The sequence below is a fragment of the Ochotona princeps genome, chromosome 17 (genome assembly GCF_030435755.1).
Source record: "Ochotona princeps isolate mOchPri1 chromosome 17, mOchPri1.hap1, whole genome shotgun sequence".
Lineage (NCBI taxonomy): Eukaryota > Metazoa > Chordata > Mammalia > Lagomorpha > Ochotonidae > Ochotona > Ochotona princeps.
Window position 1 is genome coordinate 17,867,943 of NC_080848.1, and position 19,689 is coordinate 17,887,631.

A 19,689-nucleotide genomic window follows, 5' to 3' on the forward strand; every position below is an offset into this window, starting at 1 on the left:
ATCACGGGCAAGACAGGGTTGACCCACGCTACTCTAGTGTGGGACGTGGGTGTCCTAAGCACTGGACTAAATGCTTGCTGCAGCGTGACACTGTCAAGCAGCCCGATCCATCCCAGTGCACTTATGCTGATGTTCTATGCAGTGGGCTTGTCCAGCACAGGAATGAGGTCAGGGCGTAGTGTCAGTCTCTCCTTTTAAGTGGATCAGTCTGGGCTTCTCCAAGGGGCTGAGGTCTGAGTAGCTGCAGCCCTTCAGGCATCCCTGATCCTATGGCTTGACTGTGAGGGAGACCAGTTGTCTGAAGCTTGTTTTACTTCCTCTTTCAGATGGTATCCTACTCCTCTGTCCTCACAGCCATCAGCAAGGTAGGATCCTGGCCACTTTGGAGCCGAGTGGGAGGGCAGGGGACCAAAGGGTATGTGATGGACAAGCCCCCACTCCCTGACTGCTCTGGTTAAGTGACTTCACTGAGGTTGGACAGGCCATGGCAGTTGCCTCTGGCGAGCATTGCTGGACATCCACGGAAGGGGAAGGTCTGGGAAGTGGGCCGATTTTAGACAGCAAGAGGATGCTGTGTCCCAAACCTGGGGTTGGAAAAGAGAGACACAAGAGTCTTAAGTGTGGCCGTAGCTCCCTGGGTAAGACCCAGGGGGTAGCGGTAGCATCTGTACCATGCATTCTTCCCACAGTTCGATGACTTTTCCCGGGACCTGTGTGTCCAAGCACTGCTGGACATCTTGGACATGTTTTGTGACCGGCTGAGGTAAGGGTCTGTTAGTGCAAAGGAGAGATTCTTGGCCCCTGGGACCAGAGCAGCGCTGCAGGTCCCTGTGTTCCTTCTTTCTGCCTGCCCATCCCTTCCAAAATCCCCCTCCCTGTCTGTGCACTCCCTTAGGACAAGATGCCTCTCCTCTACTCCGAGTCGCACATGTGACAGGGCTAGATGTCTCCTCCGGGGCTGTGCCATCCTCCCTGTGCACTTTCCTGGCCAAGGAGTGCCAGGGACTTAGGCATGTTGGCTTGGGTCGGATTTCAACCCTGGGAACAGAGACAGATCTTGCGTCCTTTCCTAGCTGTCACGGCAAAGCAGAGGAGTGCATTGGGCTGTGCCGAGCCTTGCTCAGCGCCCTCCACTGGCTGCTGCGCTGCACGGCAGCCTCTGCGGAGCATCTGCAGGAGGGACTGGAGGGAGGAGGCCCAGGCGCCGGAGAGAAGCAGCTTGCCATGTGCCTGCAGCGCCTGGAGAAGACCCTGAGCAGCACCAAGAACCGAGCCCTGCTGCACATCGCCAAACTGGAGGAGGCCTGTATGTGCCCAGATTCCCCTGTGTCCCCCATAGCTGGCCCTTTGATTGGTAGGGGAGAGCCTGGCTGCCATCAGACCTTTTTTCCAGCTGGATCTGAAACATTCCCACTTCCTTTTTTCTCTCCCCATAAGCATTGCATACATCCCAGGGACTTGGGCTATGTGGCACCCGAGCCAGTCAACCAATAGGTACTTATTGAGCATTGTGGTATGCCCAGCACCATGCTAGGTGCTGAGGGTAGGGTGGGGGACCACCAAAGCAACATGTGGCAGGACCCCTGTCCTCAACAGGCATATGTGCTGGTGGGGAGTGAGCCTAGCCCATCACATGCCTGGAGGAAACTGGAGAATGAGATAAGCACAGCATCTGTTCCTTTTTTTTTTTTTTTAGATTTATTTATTTTTATTGAAAAGGGTAGATTTTTTTTAGATTTATTTATTTTTATTGAAAAGGGTAGATTTTTTTAAGATTTATTTATTTTTGTTGGAAAGGCAGATATATATAGAGGAGGAGGGACAGAAAGATCTTCCGTCTGATGATTCACTCCCCAAGTGACTGCAATGGCCAGTGCTGCACCTTTCCAAAGCCGGGAGCCAGGAGTTTCCTCTGGGTCTCCCACACGGGTGCAGGGTCCCAAGGCCCTGGGTCATCCTCAACTGCTTTCCCAGACCACAGGCAAGGAGCTGGATGGGAAGTGGGGCTGCCGGGATTAGAACCTGTGCCCATATGGGATCCCGGCGCGTTCAAAGCAAGGACTTAAGCCACTGTGCTAGGCCCGAAAAGGTAGATTTTGTTTTTCAGAAAGAGATACAGAAAGAAAGATCTTCTGTCCTCTGGTTCACTCCCCAAATGGCTACAACAGGTAGAGCTGAGCCGATCTAAAGCCAGGAGCCAGGAGCTTCTTCTGGGTCTCCTATGCACGTGCAGGATCCCAAGGCTTTGGGCCGTCTTCTATGGCTTTCCCAGGCCTCAAGCAGGGAACTGGTTGGGGAGTGGAGCAGCTGGGACATGAACTGGCACCCATATGGGATTCTGACGCTTGAAGGGAGAAGCTTTAGCCAGTTAAGCCATCATGGTGGACCTAGCATCTGTTCTTGTGTGTGTCTCTGTGTCACTTCTCATCTGAAGGCAAATGACTTGTCCCTCCAAGCCCAGGGCCAGCCTGTGGTGCCACACTGACTCAGGCTTAGATGCTAAATGTTGGATGCTTCCAGAGCCTAAGAGCAGATGGATCGGGCCCGGCGGCATGGCCTAGCAGCTAAAGTCCTCGCCTTGAAAGCCCCGGGATCCCATATGGGCGCCGGTTCTAATCCCGGCAGCTCCACTTCCCATCCAGCTCCCTGCTTGTGGCCTGGGAAAGCAGTCGAGGATGGCCCAAAGCTTTGGGACCCTGCACCCGCGTGGGAGACCTGGAAGAAGTTCCTGGTTCCTGGCATCGGATCGGCGCGCACCAGCCCGTTGCGGCTCACTTGGGGAGTGAATCATCGGATGGAAGATCTTCCTCTCTGTCTCTCCTCCTCTCTGTATATCTGACTTTGTAATAAAAATAAATCTTAAAAAAAAAAAAGAGCAGATGGATCACCTGCTGGCAGGGTCCACTCTGACTTCCGGCAGTGGGGTCAAAAGACCACAGGCCTGCTAATAGCCAGGACAGGTTGGGAACCCCTGCTAAGGCTTTCTTGTTTCCCTGTAACAAGAATGCCAGAACAGGTAATATCCAAATCTTCAAGATCTGGCTTGGAGCTTCTCAGAAGATTAGTGTATTTATTCTCCAAGTGTACTTGATTGGTTTTGAGAAGTCTAGGGAGATAATTACTGTGGGGTGGCACTGACCGTTCCGGCCAATGTGCTCAGTGAAGGGTTTTGCTGGCTGCAGAGTGGATGAGTTCTTAGTTCTGAGTGTCGCAGGGCTTGTCTTTTTCTTCCCTCTTGGCTGCATGGGTCATGGATTAGTTGATGCCATTGCCCACCATCTAACCCTCTGCAGTCATCACTAGGATAAGTGACTTAGAACTCAGTACCGTAGTGGAGACCATGCGTGCTGGCGTGTCGAGAGAGGCATTAGTGGTTTAAATGAGTTTTGTACATTGTTAAGGAATTGAGGCTTGAGCAGGGACTTTAGGGATGGAGCGCGTGTGTGTGTGTTGTGGGGGTGTCTTCCCAAAGCAGGGAGTAGAGGGCCGGGCCCAGAAGAGAGGTGCTGGATACGGACAGCAGTCTTGGAACTGGACGACAAGTGGAGCGGAACAGCCACACAAGGCTGGCCTTTCCCACGGGCTTAGTCCTGCAGTCATTTGCTGCTGCCATCCCTGTTCAGCTGTGGACTCTGGCATGCCACCTACCCACCCTTCCCTGCCACTCAAGCCGTCTCTTCTACACACAGTGCATGCCATCTTCCAGCCCCTGGCCTCTGTGTCATCCTCAGGGGAAGCCTCCCTGCGTGGCTCTGTGGGCCCAGGGGTGCTTGATTCCTTGGAGCCAGACAACCCCCACCACCCATCGTGTTTCTGTGTTTCCTGTTCCCCACCCCCAGCCTCCTGGACGGCCATTGAACACTCTCTCTTGAAGCTTGGGGAAGTCCTGGCCAATCTCAGCAACCCCCAGCTCCAGAGCCAGGCTGAGCAGTGCAGCACACTCGTTAGGAGGTAGCCAGCCCCTGGGGTGTTGGTAAGGAAGGGAGGGAGAGGTCCTGGGGCACAGGTGACATCCTCGCCTTCATGTGCCATACAGCTGTCCCCTGTGTGTGTGTATGTCCCCTCAGCATCCCCACAATGCTGTCTGTGCACTCGGAGCAGCTACACAAGACCGGCTTTCCCACAGTCCATGCCGTGGTCCTGCTCGAGGGCACCATGAACCTGACAGGCGAGATACAGCCCCTGGTGGAGCAGCTGATGATGGTGAAGCGCATGCAGGTGGGAGGGGGCCCAGTGGCTCCCCTGAGCCTGGTGGTGGGCAGGCTGGAGCAGGGGGAGGAGTCTCCTGTGTCCTTGGTGAAAAGGGAGTGCCAGGGACATGTGCATCTGTTCTGACCTCTGACCCTAGTTCTCGAGCTCCAGAGCCAGGGAGCATCCCTGCTCTGTCCCTAGAGCCCGAGAAGGATGCAGGGGTCGGGGGCATGTGCTCAGGCCTCACCCTTGCTTTCCCCACAGCATATCCCCACCCCACTCTTTGTGCTGGAGATCTGGAAAGCCTGTTTCGTGGGGCTCATCGAGTCCCCTGAGGGCACAGAGGAACTCAAATGGACAGCTTTCACCTTCCTCAAGGTACCTGGGGGCTGCCTGGGTCACAGGACAAACAGAGGCACCAGGTCCCTGCTGGCCCCTCCGCCAGCTGGGCGCCTGGCCTGCAGGTCTCCCGGCACCAGCACCCATTGATTATGTTCTCTGAAAGCCCCAGAGCTATATTTAGCCCACTTGGCAGGACCGTGATTTCTCGCCACAGGGTGCTGTTTAGCTTGAGCTGCAGCCAGCATGGTGCTGGGCAATTCCGAGAGCCAAGGGATGCAGGCCTCAGTCTTCCTTGAAGCTGGGGTCCCACCTTTGTGCATGGTATTTCCTTCTTGTCTGGCAGAAGCAGGTGGTTCCCTGTATCCTGTGGGGCATTAGGCCCTTGGGCGCCTATCAACTTTCTGATTGGGCTCCAAGGATGCCTTCACTTCTAGTTGGGAACGTTGTTGCTCCACTGCCCGGAGCCGGGGCTAGAGCGGGATGCCTGGTGGGAGGGAAGTGAGCTTCCTGTTTCTTCCCCTGTGCCCTTAGATCCCACAGGTGTTGGTGAAGCTGAAGAAGTACTGTCACGGGGACAAGGTGAGTGTAAGGAAGGAGACAGGCACAGTACAGAAGTGGGTGGAAAAGCAAGGGCCAGGGAAACCCACTCAGACCCTGGCTGGGCAGCAGCCTGTGTTCTCTGCCCTGGGGAAGACAGTAAGCATGTGTGAGGGTCGGGGGCCCTACATGCATCCTTACACACGCACCCCAGCTCCCGACAGCAGGCCGCCAGCCAGGGAGTTAGTGGCAGGCAGGCCGCCCGGCAGGCTCCTGCATTTGACAGGATGGCCGTGTGAGCCTGCATCGAGAGCTGTGGGAGCAGCAGGGGTGCCGGAAGCCAGCTGCAACGTCTGACTGTTTGCAGGACTTTACCAAGGATGTCCATTCTGCTTTCGAGTACCTGCTGAAGCTCACCCCCCTGTTGGACAAAGCTGACCAGCGCTGCAAGTACGAGTGCCCCCGCTCAGCCCTGCTCTTCTGGAAGGTGCTCTGGGCCCTTGGCCTGCTGGCTGGGCCACAGACGCCTCAAGGGACACTGTCTCCTTGTCTGCTCCCCTTGGCATGGCAGGAAGCAGTAGCCCTGAGTTGCTGCAAACCCAGAGCCCCACTCTCTTCTCTCCGGACTGTCCTCACCCTTCAAAACCTTGTCCCTTCAAACTCCCAGCTGGGAGCCCAGTTGTCCCCTCATCATTTTTCCTTGCAGCTGCGACTGTACAAACTTCCTGCTCACAGAGTGTAGCAAGCAGGGGCTGCTATCCGAAGCCAGCGTCAACAGCCTTACAGCTAAGCGGTAAGTGTGTGCACCCAAGGGCCTGTCTGTCTCCTGGTGACTGGGCTGCTGGTGTCTCTCCCCACTCCTGTCTGAAGTTCAGGTTGCCAGGGACTGGGACCATGCCACCAGGGGACAGGGAATAGGAGGAAAAAGATCACACTCAGTTCTTTGGAACACAGTTTGGTGTTGTTAGTTGATACTTTTTAACCCATACCTTCCACTGTGGCCAAAATAAGAATCCCACATCTGCCTTTAATCTCCAGCGAGCTTTCAAACTAGAGGCAATGGTTGATGACCAGTCGAGGCAATTGCCGAGCCAAATCTGCTTTCCCAAACTTTGCCCCGGTCCCTGAGGCTCTTGACAGCTTCCCACCCTCTCTGTGCCCCTGCTTCTGGGGTTGGACGAGGGAGGGTCAAACAGCTGGCTACGTTCCTCTTCTCTCTTCTCGGCCAACTGGTTGTGACCGCAGCACTGAAGACCGGGAGCAGGCACCCCAGCTGAAGTCAGGAGAAAATGCCAACATCCAGCCCAATCCTGGGCTGATCCTGCGGGCAGAGCCCACCGTCACCAACATCCTCAAGGTGAGCGCGCCCTTCCCTTGCCGCCAGTGTCTGCTCTTGCCTCTTCCCCGCCGCCCCCCTACTTCCAGATCAATAACCGAGAGCCACAGAGCTCTCTGGTGCACTTTTCACGCATAGTTGCTCTGGAAGTGGAGGGAGAGAAAGGCAAGGGCAGCTGGCCCTGCAACCTGACTTTGTGCCTTTTGCTTGCTGGCCAGGCCCCTATGGTGGGGGTCGGCGAGACACTCCCAGCCATGGGCACTCCAAACCTTTCCTCTGCCCTGCCCCACAATGTGCTGGTGTGTGCTGATAGATTTTGAGAGTGATGTTCAGGTGGAGGTCAGAAGGATGGCAATAACGTGAACCATGATGTACCAGTTACTGGAGACATACCACAAGAGGAAATGTAGCCAGACCATTTATCTGGAGGGTTCTTCTGTGTTCTTTCCGGGTTTGATTTCCTGTCCCGTTCCCAGACGATGGATGCAGACCACTCCAAGTCCCCAGAGGGGCTGCTGGGAGTCCTGGGTCACATGCTGTCCGGGAAGAGTCTGGACCTGCTACTGGCTGCCGCCGCTGCCACCGGAAAGCTTAAATCCTTTGCCCGGAAATTCATCAAGTGAGGAAACCTGAGCTCCTGACTGTGTGGGAGGTGGACGGGGGGCTTGTGTGTAGAGAGGAGTTGGCAGAGCAGCGGTGAGGCACTTGGGCCAAGGCCTCCTATGTCAGAGATGCACCGGCCAAGGTGAGCATTCCAGCTGGAGGAGGCCTTGGTGGGCAGACTTGGCCCGTTCCTCTTCAGCGAAGGTTGAGGTAGAGGTGTCTGATGGTGACCAGGCCTGGAGGAGTTCCATGCACATCCGGCTGCACATCTCCTGCCTGTTTTGGTTGATCTAGAATCTGGCACATGGAACATTGTCTCATTCAGTCACCCATTCGCTAAGCCTAAAGCCCTTTAATAATAGATCAAACTTATTTTTTTTTCTGTAGCAATACTATTTATTGTAAATTTATAATGATTTATTTATTGGGCTCAGCACAGTAGCCTAGTATCTAAATCCTCGCCTTGCAACCACCGGGATCCCACATAGGAACTGGTTCATGTCCCAGCTGCTCCATTTCCCATCCAGCTCCCTGCTTGTGGCCTGGGAAAGTAGTAGAGGATGGCCCAAAGCCCTGGGACCCTGTATCCATGTGGGAGACCTGGAAGGAGCTCCAGGATCCTGGTTTCGGGTTGGCTCAGCTTCAGCCACTGCAGCCACTTGGAGAGTGGCCATCAGATGAAAGATCTTTCTCTCTGTCTTTCCTTCTCTCTGTAAATCTGACTTTCCAATAAAAAAATTAATTAAAACATTTGTTTATTATTTATTGGAAAGGTAGAGTGACAGAAAGAGGGAAATGGAGATCTTCTACCCATTGGTTCACTCCCCAAATGCCCACCACAGCAGGGGCTGGGCCTGCTGGAAGGCAGGGGCTAGGAACTCCATCCGGGTCTCCTGTTGCAGGCTTTGTCTGTTATTCAGGTTCTGGTGATGGCAGCGCCCCCAGCGCCTGCCCATTGCTCTTGCCCTGGTTGATGCCAACTGTCTCTCCATTCCTTTTGCAGCTTGAACGAGTTGAATGAGTTCACAACCCACGGCAATGGAGAAAGCAGTAAGTCAGCAGTGCGACCAGTGGCAGACCCCCATGGACACTGGGAGGGGGGCTGGGGAGGAAAGACGGGAAGAAGGCGAGACTTTCGCTCATCCTGGGAAGGCAGTGTCTGTCCTCCTTGCTGAGCTATGACTGACAGGAGGTTTTGGGGAGCCTTGGGTGAAGATGGTGCAGGGGATAAACTCTCCTAAAGCTGCCCCCTCATTTGTCTTCCTGTCCCACATTATGGTTCAGCAGGGCTTAGGGGGAAGGAGGGGCCCAGAAGTCTTTGACCCCAAGGAAGGAATGATGTTCCCCTGAGACTCAAGAAAAGGATTCTGAGCCTTGGCTTTGAGGGTGCCACTTGATCCCTGACCTTCCTGGGCAAATCCCGGCCCTCTGAATTAGCCAAGGGCTCGGGTGCTGCCCTGGGCTGAGGCCTCAACCTCACATCTTCTCGCAGCCAAAGCGGCCTCCGTTCGTGCCTTGCTCTTCGATATCTCCTTCCTCATGCTGTGCCATGTGGCCCAGACCTATGGTTCTGAGGTGAGTGTGTTGGAAGCAGGTAGGACTAAGGGGTGCCCAGCGAGTGGGGCAGCGGGCAGAGGAATAACTCAGAGCTCTGTCCTCCCCCAGGTCCATCAGTCTCCCCAGCCAGTTAGTTCTACTGGCCTTAGATCAGGTGATCCCTGTGGACAGTCAGCAGACACCCCAGTCATAGCCATGTCCTAGAAGGGCCGCTAGGTGGCAGCATAGTCCCCCTGTCAGCCTCTGGCAGACCGATTTGTCCTAGTTCTCCAGGGTAGGGAAGAAATTGCAGTGTGGCAGGGAACTGGGGTACAGTTCCCTGGCCCACTCTGCTTCTCCCTGCCCTCTCTCACAGGTGATTCTGTCCGAGTCAAGCCCAGGGCAAGAGGTGCCCTTCTTTGAGACCTGGATGCAGACCTGCATGCCCGAGGAGGGCAAGATCCTGAACCCCGAGCACCCCTGCTTCCGCCCCGACTCGACCAAAGTGGAGTCGTTGGTAGCCCTGCTCAACAACTCCTCAGAGATGAAGCTGGTGTCAGTGCCTGGGCACCCCCTCAGAGGGGAGGGACAGGGTCAGGGCCTCCTCCCATGACCCATGCTCTGCTCCCTGTGGTGATTCTCCTCCCTTGCCACCCCCTGTAGGCAGATGAAATGGCACGAAGCCTGCCTCAGCATTTCGGCGGCCATCTTGGAAATCCTCAACGCCTGGGAGAATGGGGTGCTGGCCTTTGAGTCCATCCAGGTAACCCTGCCTTTCTCACGACCTCTCTTCCCAGGACTCTCAGCTAGTCATGGATTAGCTTGTCATGTGAGCAACGTGACCCTGGACTTGGGCACTCCTTCATGATGTTGATCATCCTGGGACCATAGTCTCAGCCCCTCCATCCCCCACCAGTGGCTCTGGGAGAATCCCGTCCCTTGGGGAGAGGTGTGGAATGTGGGAATGTAGACCAGACTCGGCCCACTGCACTTAGCTGCCCATGGAGGCCCAGGGAAGGGATGACCCAGGAGGGGCAGACAGTAGCTAAGTCACCCTTGTCCCTGCCCCCAGAAAATCACCGATAACATCAAGGGCAAAGTGTGCAGCCTGGCGGTGTGTGCTGTGGCTTGGCTCGTGGCCCATGTCCGGATGCTGGGGCTGGACGAGCGGGAGAAATCGCTGCAGATGATCCGCCAGCTGGCGGGGCCACTCTACAGCGAGAACACCCTGCAGTTCTACAACGAGAGGTCAGTGCTGCCCCCGCCCTGCCAAGGAGGGCATGAGAAAGCTGCCCGGTGCCCCCTCACCTTCCCAAACATGCCTTCTTCACCCATTTCCTCACATTTCTTCTGCCACCCATCAGGGCTTGAACCATACTTAGCCCTGCTTAGGTCTGGAGACTGAGTGAGTTCAAGGTGTTCAGGGTGGCCCGGCTGGCACCCATGATGTTGTGGACTCTAAACATGCTCCACACATCTCTGTGCCACGTGCGTGTGTGCTTTCGGCACCCGCCGTGGGAGTGCTGCCTCCAAGCTCTGCAGTTCCGGGGAGAGCTGGCCTGCCACAGCCCAGAGGGCCGGTCGCAGCTGGCTGGCTCTCTAGGAACTGAGTCCATCTGCAGGCCTGCACCCCCACCCATTGGCCTTTGGGATTTCCTGTCTTGGCCCCAGCAAGTTCAGCTGTGTTGAATTTGCCGGTGTTTGTTCATTCCCCCCAGCCAACAAGTTGTTTGCTTTAAAATTGTGGCAAAAACCATGTACTGTACAGCCTACTCCCCACTTCCCCGTGCGGCGCAATTACTTGGACTGTTGTGAAACATCTCCAGAACCTTCTCATCCTGTGGATCTGAAACTGCCGCTGTCTGGCAGCTGGTATGCTGTGTTCCCTCTCTCACCACTTTCCATACCTCCTGTCACTGGCATTGGGCAACGTCTGCCTGTTTATGTCTTATTTCCCTCGGTGTTGTGTCCTCAGAGTTGATCCATACTGTGGCATGTAACAGGATTTCCTCCCTTCCTAAGGCTGACTAAGGCTCCTTCGTGGGGCTGTACCACGTGCTGTTCCCAGTCCTAGCTCCGTGGACACTGGATTTTTTTATATCTCCCTCTTGGATTTTGTGAACACGGTCGGAGGGGGGATTCATCAACAAATCAGTTTATTGATGAATAAATAAAGATTGGCTAACTGACGTGAAAGGCAGAGTGACAGAAGGAGACAGAGATCTTCCATCTGCTGGCTCACTCCCCAAATGTTCGCAACAGCTGAGACTGGGAACCCCATCTGGGTTTCCCACATGGGTGGCAGGGACCCAAGTACTTAGACTGTCTTTTGCTGTATTTCCAGGCAGATAAGTAAAAAGCTGGATTAGAGGCAGAGCAGCGGGGAGTTGAACTCCAGTATAGGAGTGCTAAGTGTCACGATCAGCAGCCCCACCGGTCAGTTCTCAGTGATGACCAGCAGGGTAGCCATTGTGGACGTTTGAGAAAGGACAAGTAGCAACAACAAAAAAAGCTAGAATGCCGTTTGGGGAGGGTCTGTTACATCACATCCTTTATGTTCCCTTTGCCTTGTTCTCTTTTTCCTTTCCTCCCACGTTGTCCTCCCACAAGTAGTGGGACTTTGGTTACCCTAATCCCTCCCTAAGCACAGCAGTCCCTGGGTGGGTGAGGAGTAGTGGGCAACCTGGGGCTCCCTGGTACAGGTCAGGGCATGGCCCTGGAAGTCCTACCAGCTTTTCCAGTATCACCCAGCATTCCAGAACAGTTGGCACGTAGAACTGGGTCTGCTGTCGCAGTCAAGACCCGCATGGAAGATTCCTGGATACACACTTTTTTTTTTTTTTTTTTGCCCAGCTACTGAGGGCCGGGAATAGTGGTATGGGGCAGCCCAGGGGTTCTGCCCTGGAAGGAACTGTTTACCTTGGGAGGAGGCCAAGGCTAGGCGGGGAGCCCCCCTCAAGCACTGGCCCAGGGGGAAGTGATTATGTTTATTTATGTCAAAGGGTTGGCAGGGCTTAGCCCGGGGGTGGGGAGGTTGGAGGGGGAGTGTGGTGCTGGAGCTGTGGGAAGGGGGGAAGGCACTGCTCTGTGGCCTCGAAGGGCTTGGTGCCTGGCCAGGGAGAGCGCCGCCAGCTCCGCAGGGGGTTGTCTCCAGCCCCAGTACCAGATGAGGACTGTTCCCCATCTGTTACGGAATATTTCCGTAACCCTAGTTGAAGGGAAAAGTCTGGCTGGGATGACGCCTCCCCTGCCCACCATGGCGCCCAACCTGTCGATCCTCTCCACCTGCCCAGGGTAGTGATCATGAACTCCATCTTGGAGCACATGTGTGCAGATGTGCTGCAGCAGACTGCCACGCAGATTAAGTTCCCATCCACGGGTGTGGACACAATGCCCTACTGGAACCTGCTCCCCCCCAAGCGGCCCATCAAGGAGGTGCTGACAGACATGTTTGCCAAGGTGCTGGAGAAGGGCTGGGTGGACAGCCGCTCCATCCACGTGTTCGACACCTTGCTGCACATGGGGGGCGTCTACTGGTTCTGCAACAATCTGATCAAGGTACTGGGCTACCGCGTGGGAGCCGGGCATGTGGGTCATGGCCACGGGTGTCTACAGACCCAGAAAAGGCTGCAAGAACACCTGAGCAGGCCAGACTCTGTACTGGCCCTGGCTCCGCAGCTGTCGGGCTGGCCCAGGGGCAGCTGTGGTCAGCTCTATGGGGGTAGCAGCACTGTCCTGGCTTCAAGGAGCTGACTGTGGCAGCAGTTCTGGCCAGAGACTGTGGTGCACGAGGCGTGGGAGGGGCACGAGGTGTGGGGCCCCTCACCTGCTTGCCCTGTGGCACATCTAGGAGCTGCTGAAGGAGACGCGGAAGGAGCACACACTGCGGGCTGTGGAGCTGCTGTACTCCATCTTCTGCCTGGACATGCAGCAGGTGACCCTGGTCCTGCTGGGCCATATCCTGCCCAGCCTGCTCACCGACTCCTCCAAGTGGCAGAGTCTCATGGATCCCCCTGGCACTGCGCTAGCCAAGTAGGACTTTTCCCAGAACCTGCCGAGCTTGAAGACCCCATCCCTCCACCCCGCCCACCACCCAGTCATGTAGCCCGACCTGTGCCCACCCTGGAAGCTGGGCAAATGGGGCTTGATCAGTGGGGAGTAGAAACTCTCCCTTAAGCCCCTCTGACTGGTCCTCTTTTCCTGAAACCCTTGGCTAGGCTCGCCGTGTGGTGTGCACTGAGTTCCTATTCATCCCACAAGGGCCAGGCATCCTCCCGCCAAAAGAAGAGACACCGTGAGGACATTGAGGTAGGGGCTCTTGCCCACCTGCCCGTGTGCGAGTCCAGCAGGCACTCCTGGAGCATGTGCCAGAGAGGGGCGCCTTCTCACGCTGGGGGCCTCAGCCATGGTCCCCCGTCTTAGTGCAGTTTTATTTAGACCTGGCTGGGCACCATTTGGACAGGTGGCTCAGGGGTTGCCCTCAGTCTGCGCTTCCTGTGGGCCTGGTCCTCCCCGGGGTGGTGAGACCGGAGAGCCGTGTGGGCACAGACACGCAACGCAGGACTGTGGGCAGCAGTCCCAGCCCAGCATGTGCAGTGGCCACTTTACCCCTTAGGACTATAGCAGCCTGTTCCCCTTGGACGACACGCAGCCGTCAAAGCTGATGCGCCTGCTAAGCTCCAATGAGGACGACGCCAATATCCTTGCAAGCCCCAGTGAGTGAGGCCGGGGGTGCATGCAGACCCCACCTCAGGCACACCCGCCTGTCCAGTGGGGACCAGGAATGGGTCTGTTTGTGCCCTTCCGCATTAAGCTCCTCCCTCCCCACTTGCCACAGGGTCAAGGGGGGTGACAGGTCTTCTCGGTAGGGTTACTGCCTCGGCCATCCTGTGCCATTGACTCACTCGCTCTGCCCTTCCTTCCTCCCCTGTGACATGCCCTGTGGCCTGCAGCAGGTCCGGGCTGGGGCTCAGGCTGCTGCCTGCTCTTCCTGCCCAGCTTCCCACGCTCCTCCCCCAGGGTTCCTACTGGAAGCTCCTTCAGTGCCTTTCCATTTTTCCTCCTTCCGTTGAGACTAGAAGCTTCTCTACGACTTTTTAGGTTCTTAGGGGATCCTGTGGCCTCCAAGCCCTGGGCTAGTTGACTTAGCACATCTGAGTGTCCCTGTGCTCATGGGCTGTGAGGGAAGCACGGGACTTGGCCATGGCCTCTGGGGTTCCCACTGGCATTCCTGCTGCCTTGTGCACTCTCTTTGGGAATTCCCCCGTCCTAGCGGTGCTAAGGGCTTCCCTGGGTCCTGTGTGGGTCAGCTGATACCCGGAGGGAGGAAGGGTGAGGCTGTTGCTGGCAGAGGCACTTGAGACTGTGATGGCCATTTCCCCAGTGTCCCCTCTGCTGTGTCCCACAGCCGACCGCTCCATGAGCAGCTCCCTGTCAGCCTCCCAGCTGCACACAGTCAACATGAGGGACCCTCTGAACCGAGTCCTGGGTGAGTGCCCCCTGCTGCTCTGAAACCCAGGGGCTGTGCCCACGGGAGCCCCTCTTCCTCAGGGAGGGTGAGGGCACAGCGGCTGGGCGAGGCCCCCACCCTCTGCGCCCCTCGCGTCCCTGCTCACTTGGTAGCGTGAGCACTGCTGGTCCCCAGGCTGCCTTGCCATTTCTTTTCTTGCATGTTCCCCTCGTTCCTGCTCATTCCCACTTAGGAGCTCTCAGCGTCACCTCCCCCAGACCCTGATCTGTCCCCAGTCCCCCACAAGCTCTGCTCCTCTCCCTCCTGCACAGCCAACCTTTTCCTGCTCATCTCCTCCATCCTGAGTGCGCGCACCGCCGGCCCCCACACCCAGTTTGTGCAGTGGTTCCTGGAGGAGTGTGTGGACTGCCTGGAGCAGGGCAGCCGAGGCAGCATCCTACAGTTCATGCCCTTCACCACCGTGAGTGCCCCCCCTGCTGGTGTGGGGGAGGATGGGCTCTCCTTGCTCCGGCCACAGCACCCCACCCGAGGAAGGCGGGGAGCCACTGGTGCGTGTCTGTCTGTGACAGGTCTCGGAGCTGGTGAAGCTGTCGGCCACATCCAGCCCCAAGGTGGTTCTAGCCATCACGGACCTCAGCCTGCCCCTGGGACGCCAGGTGGCTGCCAAAGCCATTGCTGCACTCTGAGGGCTTCCAGGGGCCGCAGGAACACCTGGGAGGGTGGTGGCCCTAGGTGCCTTAGGTGAGGAGAGTGAGGGAAGGTGAGACTTGGTTGCTCATGTTCCTGACAGTTTCCAGATCTTTCTCCCACTCCTGACTTCCTAGGCAGCTCCCAGTTTGTTGATAATTTCTTTTCCCCTCTGCCAATATTTAAAAACAGGGAGCAGCCTGGATCCTTAGCTCAGGGCAGCTCCCTCCTGCCCCAATCTGGCCTTGCCTTTTGCAGACTGGCCCCCAGGACCTCATAGTTGTGTAAGGTGTGTGTGTGTGTGTGTGTGTGTGCATGTGCACATGTGTGTGTGCATGTGTATATTTTTTTAACACATGAGGGAAAGCCCACCTCAGCTCATTTGTAAATAAAGATCCTTGCGGGTCCCTTGTGATGTCGTGGGTGTCTGTGCCAACAGGGCCAGGGCAGTGTCTTCTCCCTGCATCCCCTACAGTGGAGTGGAGGCTCAGGAGGGCAGGGCTTGGGACTCCGGTGTTCACTGGACTGGGGAACCAGGGTGTGTGTGTGCGCACACTCAGACCCCAGCCCTGGATGGGGTGACAACACTGGCCTGTGGCCCACCCACTCAGCCTTACCATGAGGTGGGAGAAGTTCTGGCATGGACCCTATGGTGCTGGGGCTGCAAGTCATCCCTCCATCTGTCCAGGCTGCAGGTGGAGCTGTCCCTTCTAGCACTCCTTAGCCCTTCCTTGCTGCCTCATGCTCTGAGCAACCCGAAGGAAGCCTGAGCCAGGCCACCAGACTCCAGCCTTGCTGTCTCTGCCAGTGTGTGAAGGGGAACAGGAGGTGACTCATGCTGGGGACCGGGAAAACGCCACAGAGAATGGCCTGGGCTGGCCTGGGCAGTTTGTGGGGATCCTCTAGCTGGAGGTGTGCCTGGCGCCTGCAGTGTAGACACTACATCCCCACCCTCCTGAGTTGTGCTCCATCCTTTTCAGCTCTGCCAGGCAGGGCCAGGTAGAAACCAGGTGCTCCCTGCCCGAGCAGGGTTGGGCAGGATGGGGAGGCAGGTGTTGCGTCTGTGGTCCGGGCAGGGACAGTCGGCTTCATCATTCTGTGGCCATGGGAGCTTTGTGGCTGGGCTCAGGTGGCAGAGGCAGGAAGCCATTGGCCCCATGTACATGGTCAGTGCTTCTGTGCTTCCCACCTTAGTGGTCTGCCCCACCCCCAGAAGCCTTCCTCTCTCGTGGCTGCCGTGTCGTCAGCAGGCACTTGGCCTAGGTCTGCTTCCAGGAGGGCCCAGGTCAGTGAGTGCTACCCTAACCCCTACTTTTCTCCCTCTGGCCTCTCCCATCCTGCAGCACCCCTGTCTTGCCAGGCTCTTGTCAAACCCAAGAAGGAGGGAGGACATTTTCTGGAGACACGCCTTTTATTACCCGGGAGCTTGGTCACAGTGAGGAAATCTGAGCAGGGGAGGGTTCACAGCAGAAGACCCCTCCTCTCTGCTGGGGAAGGGAGCAGGGTGGGCCAGGGGCCCAGGCCCTGCTCAGGCCCCAGAACTCTTCACAGTACAATGGTTTCACAGGTGAATTTGCAGGGTCCCCGATGCAGAGCCCGGCCTCCCAGTGCTGGCCGTCATGTGGCGTGGGGTCATGGGGAAACAAGAGACCTGGCTGGCCAGAGCAAGGGACTGGAGGAGCCCACTGGAGAATGCTGCTGTGCAAGGCAGTGCCGGCCCCTCCAGGACCCCTGGGTGCGACTCTCTCCAGTGCCTTACAGGGAGTTAGCTGTCTACCTCCCGTCCCGGGCTCTGTGTGACAGGAGCTTAGCTCACTGCTGAAAGCAGGAGACTGAAATTTGGAGGGGAAAGGAGCTGGAAGTCTGTAGCTGTTCCACCCTACCTGTCTTTAAATATTAGGCTTAAATAAACATAAATATTAAATAGAGATAAATAGAATGGGGGAGGGGGCAGGCTCTGCTCAGGCCTGGGCCAGGTAGCGCAGCACACGGTAGGCCAGCTCCAGGAAGTTCTGCAGGTGGGAGGCAACCAGGACGCCCCCTACCCGGCGCTGGAAGGCAGAGGTGAAGGTGGGCATGGTGCCCTGGGTGGGCTGCCCAGCAGGAGCCAACCCCAGGACCTCCATCTGTAAGGGAGAGGAGATGAGGTGAGGGCTCCCTCTGCAGGCCTTGGCACACATGAGGAAACGCTCAGAGCTGACAGGACTGTGGAGGCCGCGTGACTGAAGGGAGCTCCAGAACCCACACCTGACTGCCTCAAGAGGACTGCAAGAAGGCCAGCAGAGGGAAGGCCCTGGCTTTGAGAGGGGGTGGCTTCATGTGCCCAGGCCCTCAAGAATGTCACTGTCACCCCACCCTCAGGTTTTTCAGGAATCCTCAGGGCACCCTGTCCACTTGCCTTGCCAGTGGCTGGCTCGCCCTCACTGCTTGCCTTCCCCAGCAAGGCTCACCTGATGCCAGATGGTGGTGGCAAAGTCGGCAACATCCAGCTGTAGCTTGCCCACCGTGGGGGCTGCTTGTGGAGAAATCCCTCCCAGGGCCTGTAGGAGACCCTGGTAGAGGACGAGGCCGCTGTGGAGTTGGCTCAGGCAGCTGGTCTGGGAGGGCCAAGCAGGAGCAGGAGGGTCAGCCCTGCTGCCCCCCGCCCCACGAGACCCTCCTCCTCCACTCTGCCTGCCCTCCCTGCCAACACTCACCAGCTGCAGCGCCTGGCTGGAGCAGCTGCCCAGGGGAGCCTGCAGGATGCCCAAATAGTGCCCCAGCAGCACCAGGTCCTCGGGGTGGCACAACTTGTAGGTGGTGCACTGTGCGGGGTGGGAGAAGATACCGAGTGACACTTGCCAGGCCCAGCTGTTGCTCCTTTCTGAGTCCCCCTCCCTCCCTGTCCTGCCAGGCCTCATTGCCCGACCCCCGGCCCAGCCAGCACTTTCACAGCCTTGTCCCAGCCACCTTTCCTTTCTTCCCTGTGTGCCTCTCCCTCCTCACCCCTTCCTGATGACAGCCCCCACACCTGCTCCAGGTCTCTTTCCCCCCCCCCCCCCCGCACCTGTGACTCCCTTACCAGCACCTCCTGCAGCATCACGCTGTCCACCTGGATCTTGCGCACTTGCTCTGAGCACTTGAGTAGGAAACTCTGGGGCAGGGAGCTGCCAGGGGCCAGAGGGGCGGCCTCGTGCACCGTCCAGAGAGCACTGAGCCAGAGCAGCAGCTGCAGGGCTGGAGGTGGATGGAGTCAGGACAGAGCCCGCCCCCACCTGGGTCCCTCTCCAGGGATGCTGCGGCTCCCCAACTCCTCTGCTACTGCAGCCTCCCTCCCGCACCCCAGGGCAGGCAGCCGCTCAGCGCCAGGCCTGCTCACTCACCCATTGACTTCACAAGACTGAGCAGCATGTGTGGCCAAGGGTCTGTGTTCTGTCAGGGCCCAGTGCCTCAGGGCCTTTATACAGAACCCCATGGAGGCTCTGGAGGAAATTACCTGGGGCAGCGACTAAGTCTTAGTAATAACTTCCCAGGATTTATGCAAATTTGGTGTCCAAGACAATGCAAGGAGGGTGGGACAAAAAGCTGTTTGCGAAAGTTTTGTGAAATTGTGGAATCTCAGCTCCTTTGACGTCTGGTCCCCCTGAAATTCTTCCTCCCCTCTGGCCCCTCCCAGGTCCATGTCATTCCCGGGTGTTGGAGACCCAGGCCAACTGGCTGGTAAAAGCTTTGGAGGCCGATGGGGTAGAGACCAGGCCTGGGATGGCTTCCTGCCCTTCTCTGGCAGCCACGCTGGGGCAGCCCCCTTTTCCTCTCTCCTTTGGGATTGTCAGGTCACCTGTATCCTGGGCTCCCAAACTCAGAGAGAGCAGCTTGTTAAACCCCATCTGTGCTCTTCCCGCTCTCCCCAGAGACTGGTTTGTGAGGGGCCAGGGGCCTGAGATGGGGGCACTGGGTTACTTGCCATCTCCCCCTCTTCCACCCTTCCTCCCCAGGATAGGCATCTTCCCAAATTCCAGCCTGTCTTATTCCCAGCTGATTAGCTGGGAACTCCCCAATACCCCCCGCTCTGACTCATTCCTTTAAGCCCCCGGAATGTGGCAGAGGCCAGCGGAAGCCGGATGCCTGTCCCAAATGAAGCAAGACCCTTTGAGCTCTTGCTCACCTGACCTTGCCCTTCCACCTTCCCAATCACTGCCTTGGTGCACGGCCCAAGAGACCGCAGAGTCTCCCAGACTTTGGAGTTGGGGGGCAGGGTGCAGTCTGCGGCTCCCCTGGCCATTCTCAGTGCCAGTCAGTATGTACTGCCCTCAGGTGGACACAGGCCAGAGGTGACAAGAAGAAACTGCCGTGTTCATGCCACAGAACTGGGCACTGCTAGGGCTGAAAGTGAGATCACCAACCCTGCGGACTAGGCCTGATAAGGAAGTGTCTGACTTAAGGCCATGGGGTGCAGTGTCATGTTACAACCTGGGCCTCTGCCTTGGCATGGAGCCTGCCTGGGCTGTCTGGCTGACCACACCCAGGGTTGTCACTTTCTGAACAATTTACCCAAAGGCGCTCCAAGAAGATGACTTTCTCAGGGTGAGGAAGGGGACGTGTCAGCTTGGGTGGGCCCATTTCTAGGTCTGGGGTGCCCCCTGGTGGCCACAGCTGGCAGCTGTCACCTGTGGCTCTGTTATTGGTTGCCTTGTGCCCTCCACTCTGCCAGCTATGCGCCCAGCAACTCAGGAGCAGAGGGTGGGCCCAACAAGGCCGCAGAGGGCAGGACAGCCACATTCCTAAACCTGTGGCCTAGCTGCTGTCAGGTACCCCTAAATGTGAGGCCACTTTCATTATAAATTTGTCATGTCTTCTTTCCTTCCCGAGGGCCTCACAGGCCACAAAACTAGCTGGTGGCAGAGCTGTTAGGGTAGCGGTACAATCCACATTGTAGTCCCAGGCAAGGGTGCTTCCTAAAGACCAAGCAGAGAGGATGAGTTTGCTAGCAGCAGCATGGGACCCAGGT

At 57.2% G+C, this 19,689-nt stretch overlaps 2 protein-coding genes and 1 non-coding gene across 4 annotated transcripts in view; 2 read left to right on the forward strand and 1 right to left on the reverse strand.

The window, feature by feature from the left end:
• Nucleotides 1-15,037, forward strand: part of MED24 (mediator complex subunit 24) — a 36,935-nt gene extending 21,898 nt beyond the window's left edge. For both annotated transcript variants that reach the window (XM_058675220.1, XM_004591161.2), the window contains exons 4-26: nt 327-365; nt 690-763; nt 1,074-1,306; nt 3,840-3,951; nt 4,068-4,218; nt 4,456-4,569; nt 5,065-5,112; nt 5,438-5,520; nt 5,777-5,863; nt 6,316-6,427; nt 6,883-7,025; nt 8,013-8,059; nt 8,502-8,584; nt 8,922-9,100; nt 9,209-9,308; nt 9,618-9,793; nt 11,839-12,103; nt 12,396-12,577; nt 12,763-12,853; nt 13,161-13,260; nt 13,953-14,033; nt 14,327-14,475; nt 14,585-15,037. In XM_058675220.1, coding sequence (XP_058531203.1) covers nt 327-365; nt 690-763; nt 1,074-1,306; nt 3,840-3,951; nt 4,068-4,218; nt 4,456-4,569; nt 5,065-5,112; nt 5,438-5,520; nt 5,777-5,863; nt 6,316-6,427; nt 6,883-7,025; nt 8,013-8,059; nt 8,502-8,584; nt 8,922-9,100; nt 9,209-9,308; nt 9,618-9,793; nt 11,839-12,103; nt 12,396-12,577; nt 12,763-12,853; nt 13,161-13,260; nt 13,953-14,033; nt 14,327-14,475; nt 14,585-14,701 — 2,766 coding nt within the window. In that variant the 3' untranslated portion in view covers nt 14,702-15,037. The remainder of the gene's footprint in view (nt 1-326; nt 366-689; nt 764-1,073; nt 1,307-3,839; nt 3,952-4,067; nt 4,219-4,455; nt 4,570-5,064; nt 5,113-5,437; nt 5,521-5,776; nt 5,864-6,315; nt 6,428-6,882; nt 7,026-8,012; nt 8,060-8,501; nt 8,585-8,921; nt 9,101-9,208; nt 9,309-9,617; nt 9,794-11,838; nt 12,104-12,395; nt 12,578-12,762; nt 12,854-13,160; nt 13,261-13,952; nt 14,034-14,326; nt 14,476-14,584) is intronic.
• LOC118759735 (small nucleolar RNA SNORD124) lies at nt 8,329-8,427 on the forward strand. The gene has a single exon (XR_004996388.1). It is a non-coding gene; the product is annotated as a small nucleolar RNA SNORD124 (small nucleolar RNA).
• Nucleotides 15,038-16,456: 1,419 nt separating the features above from the next.
• Nucleotides 16,457-18,068, reverse strand: CSF3 (colony stimulating factor 3). The gene is made up of 4 exons (XM_058675853.1): nt 18,065-18,068; nt 17,749-17,918; nt 17,153-17,506; nt 16,457-16,828 (listed from the first exon to the last, which is right to left on the reverse strand). Exons 1-4 carry the CDS (start codon nt 18,066-18,068, stop codon nt 16,664-16,666), a joined length of 693 nt encoding a protein of 230 aa, XP_058531836.1. The 3' UTR covers nt 16,457-16,663.
• Nucleotides 18,069-19,689: the final 1,621 nt, after the last annotated feature.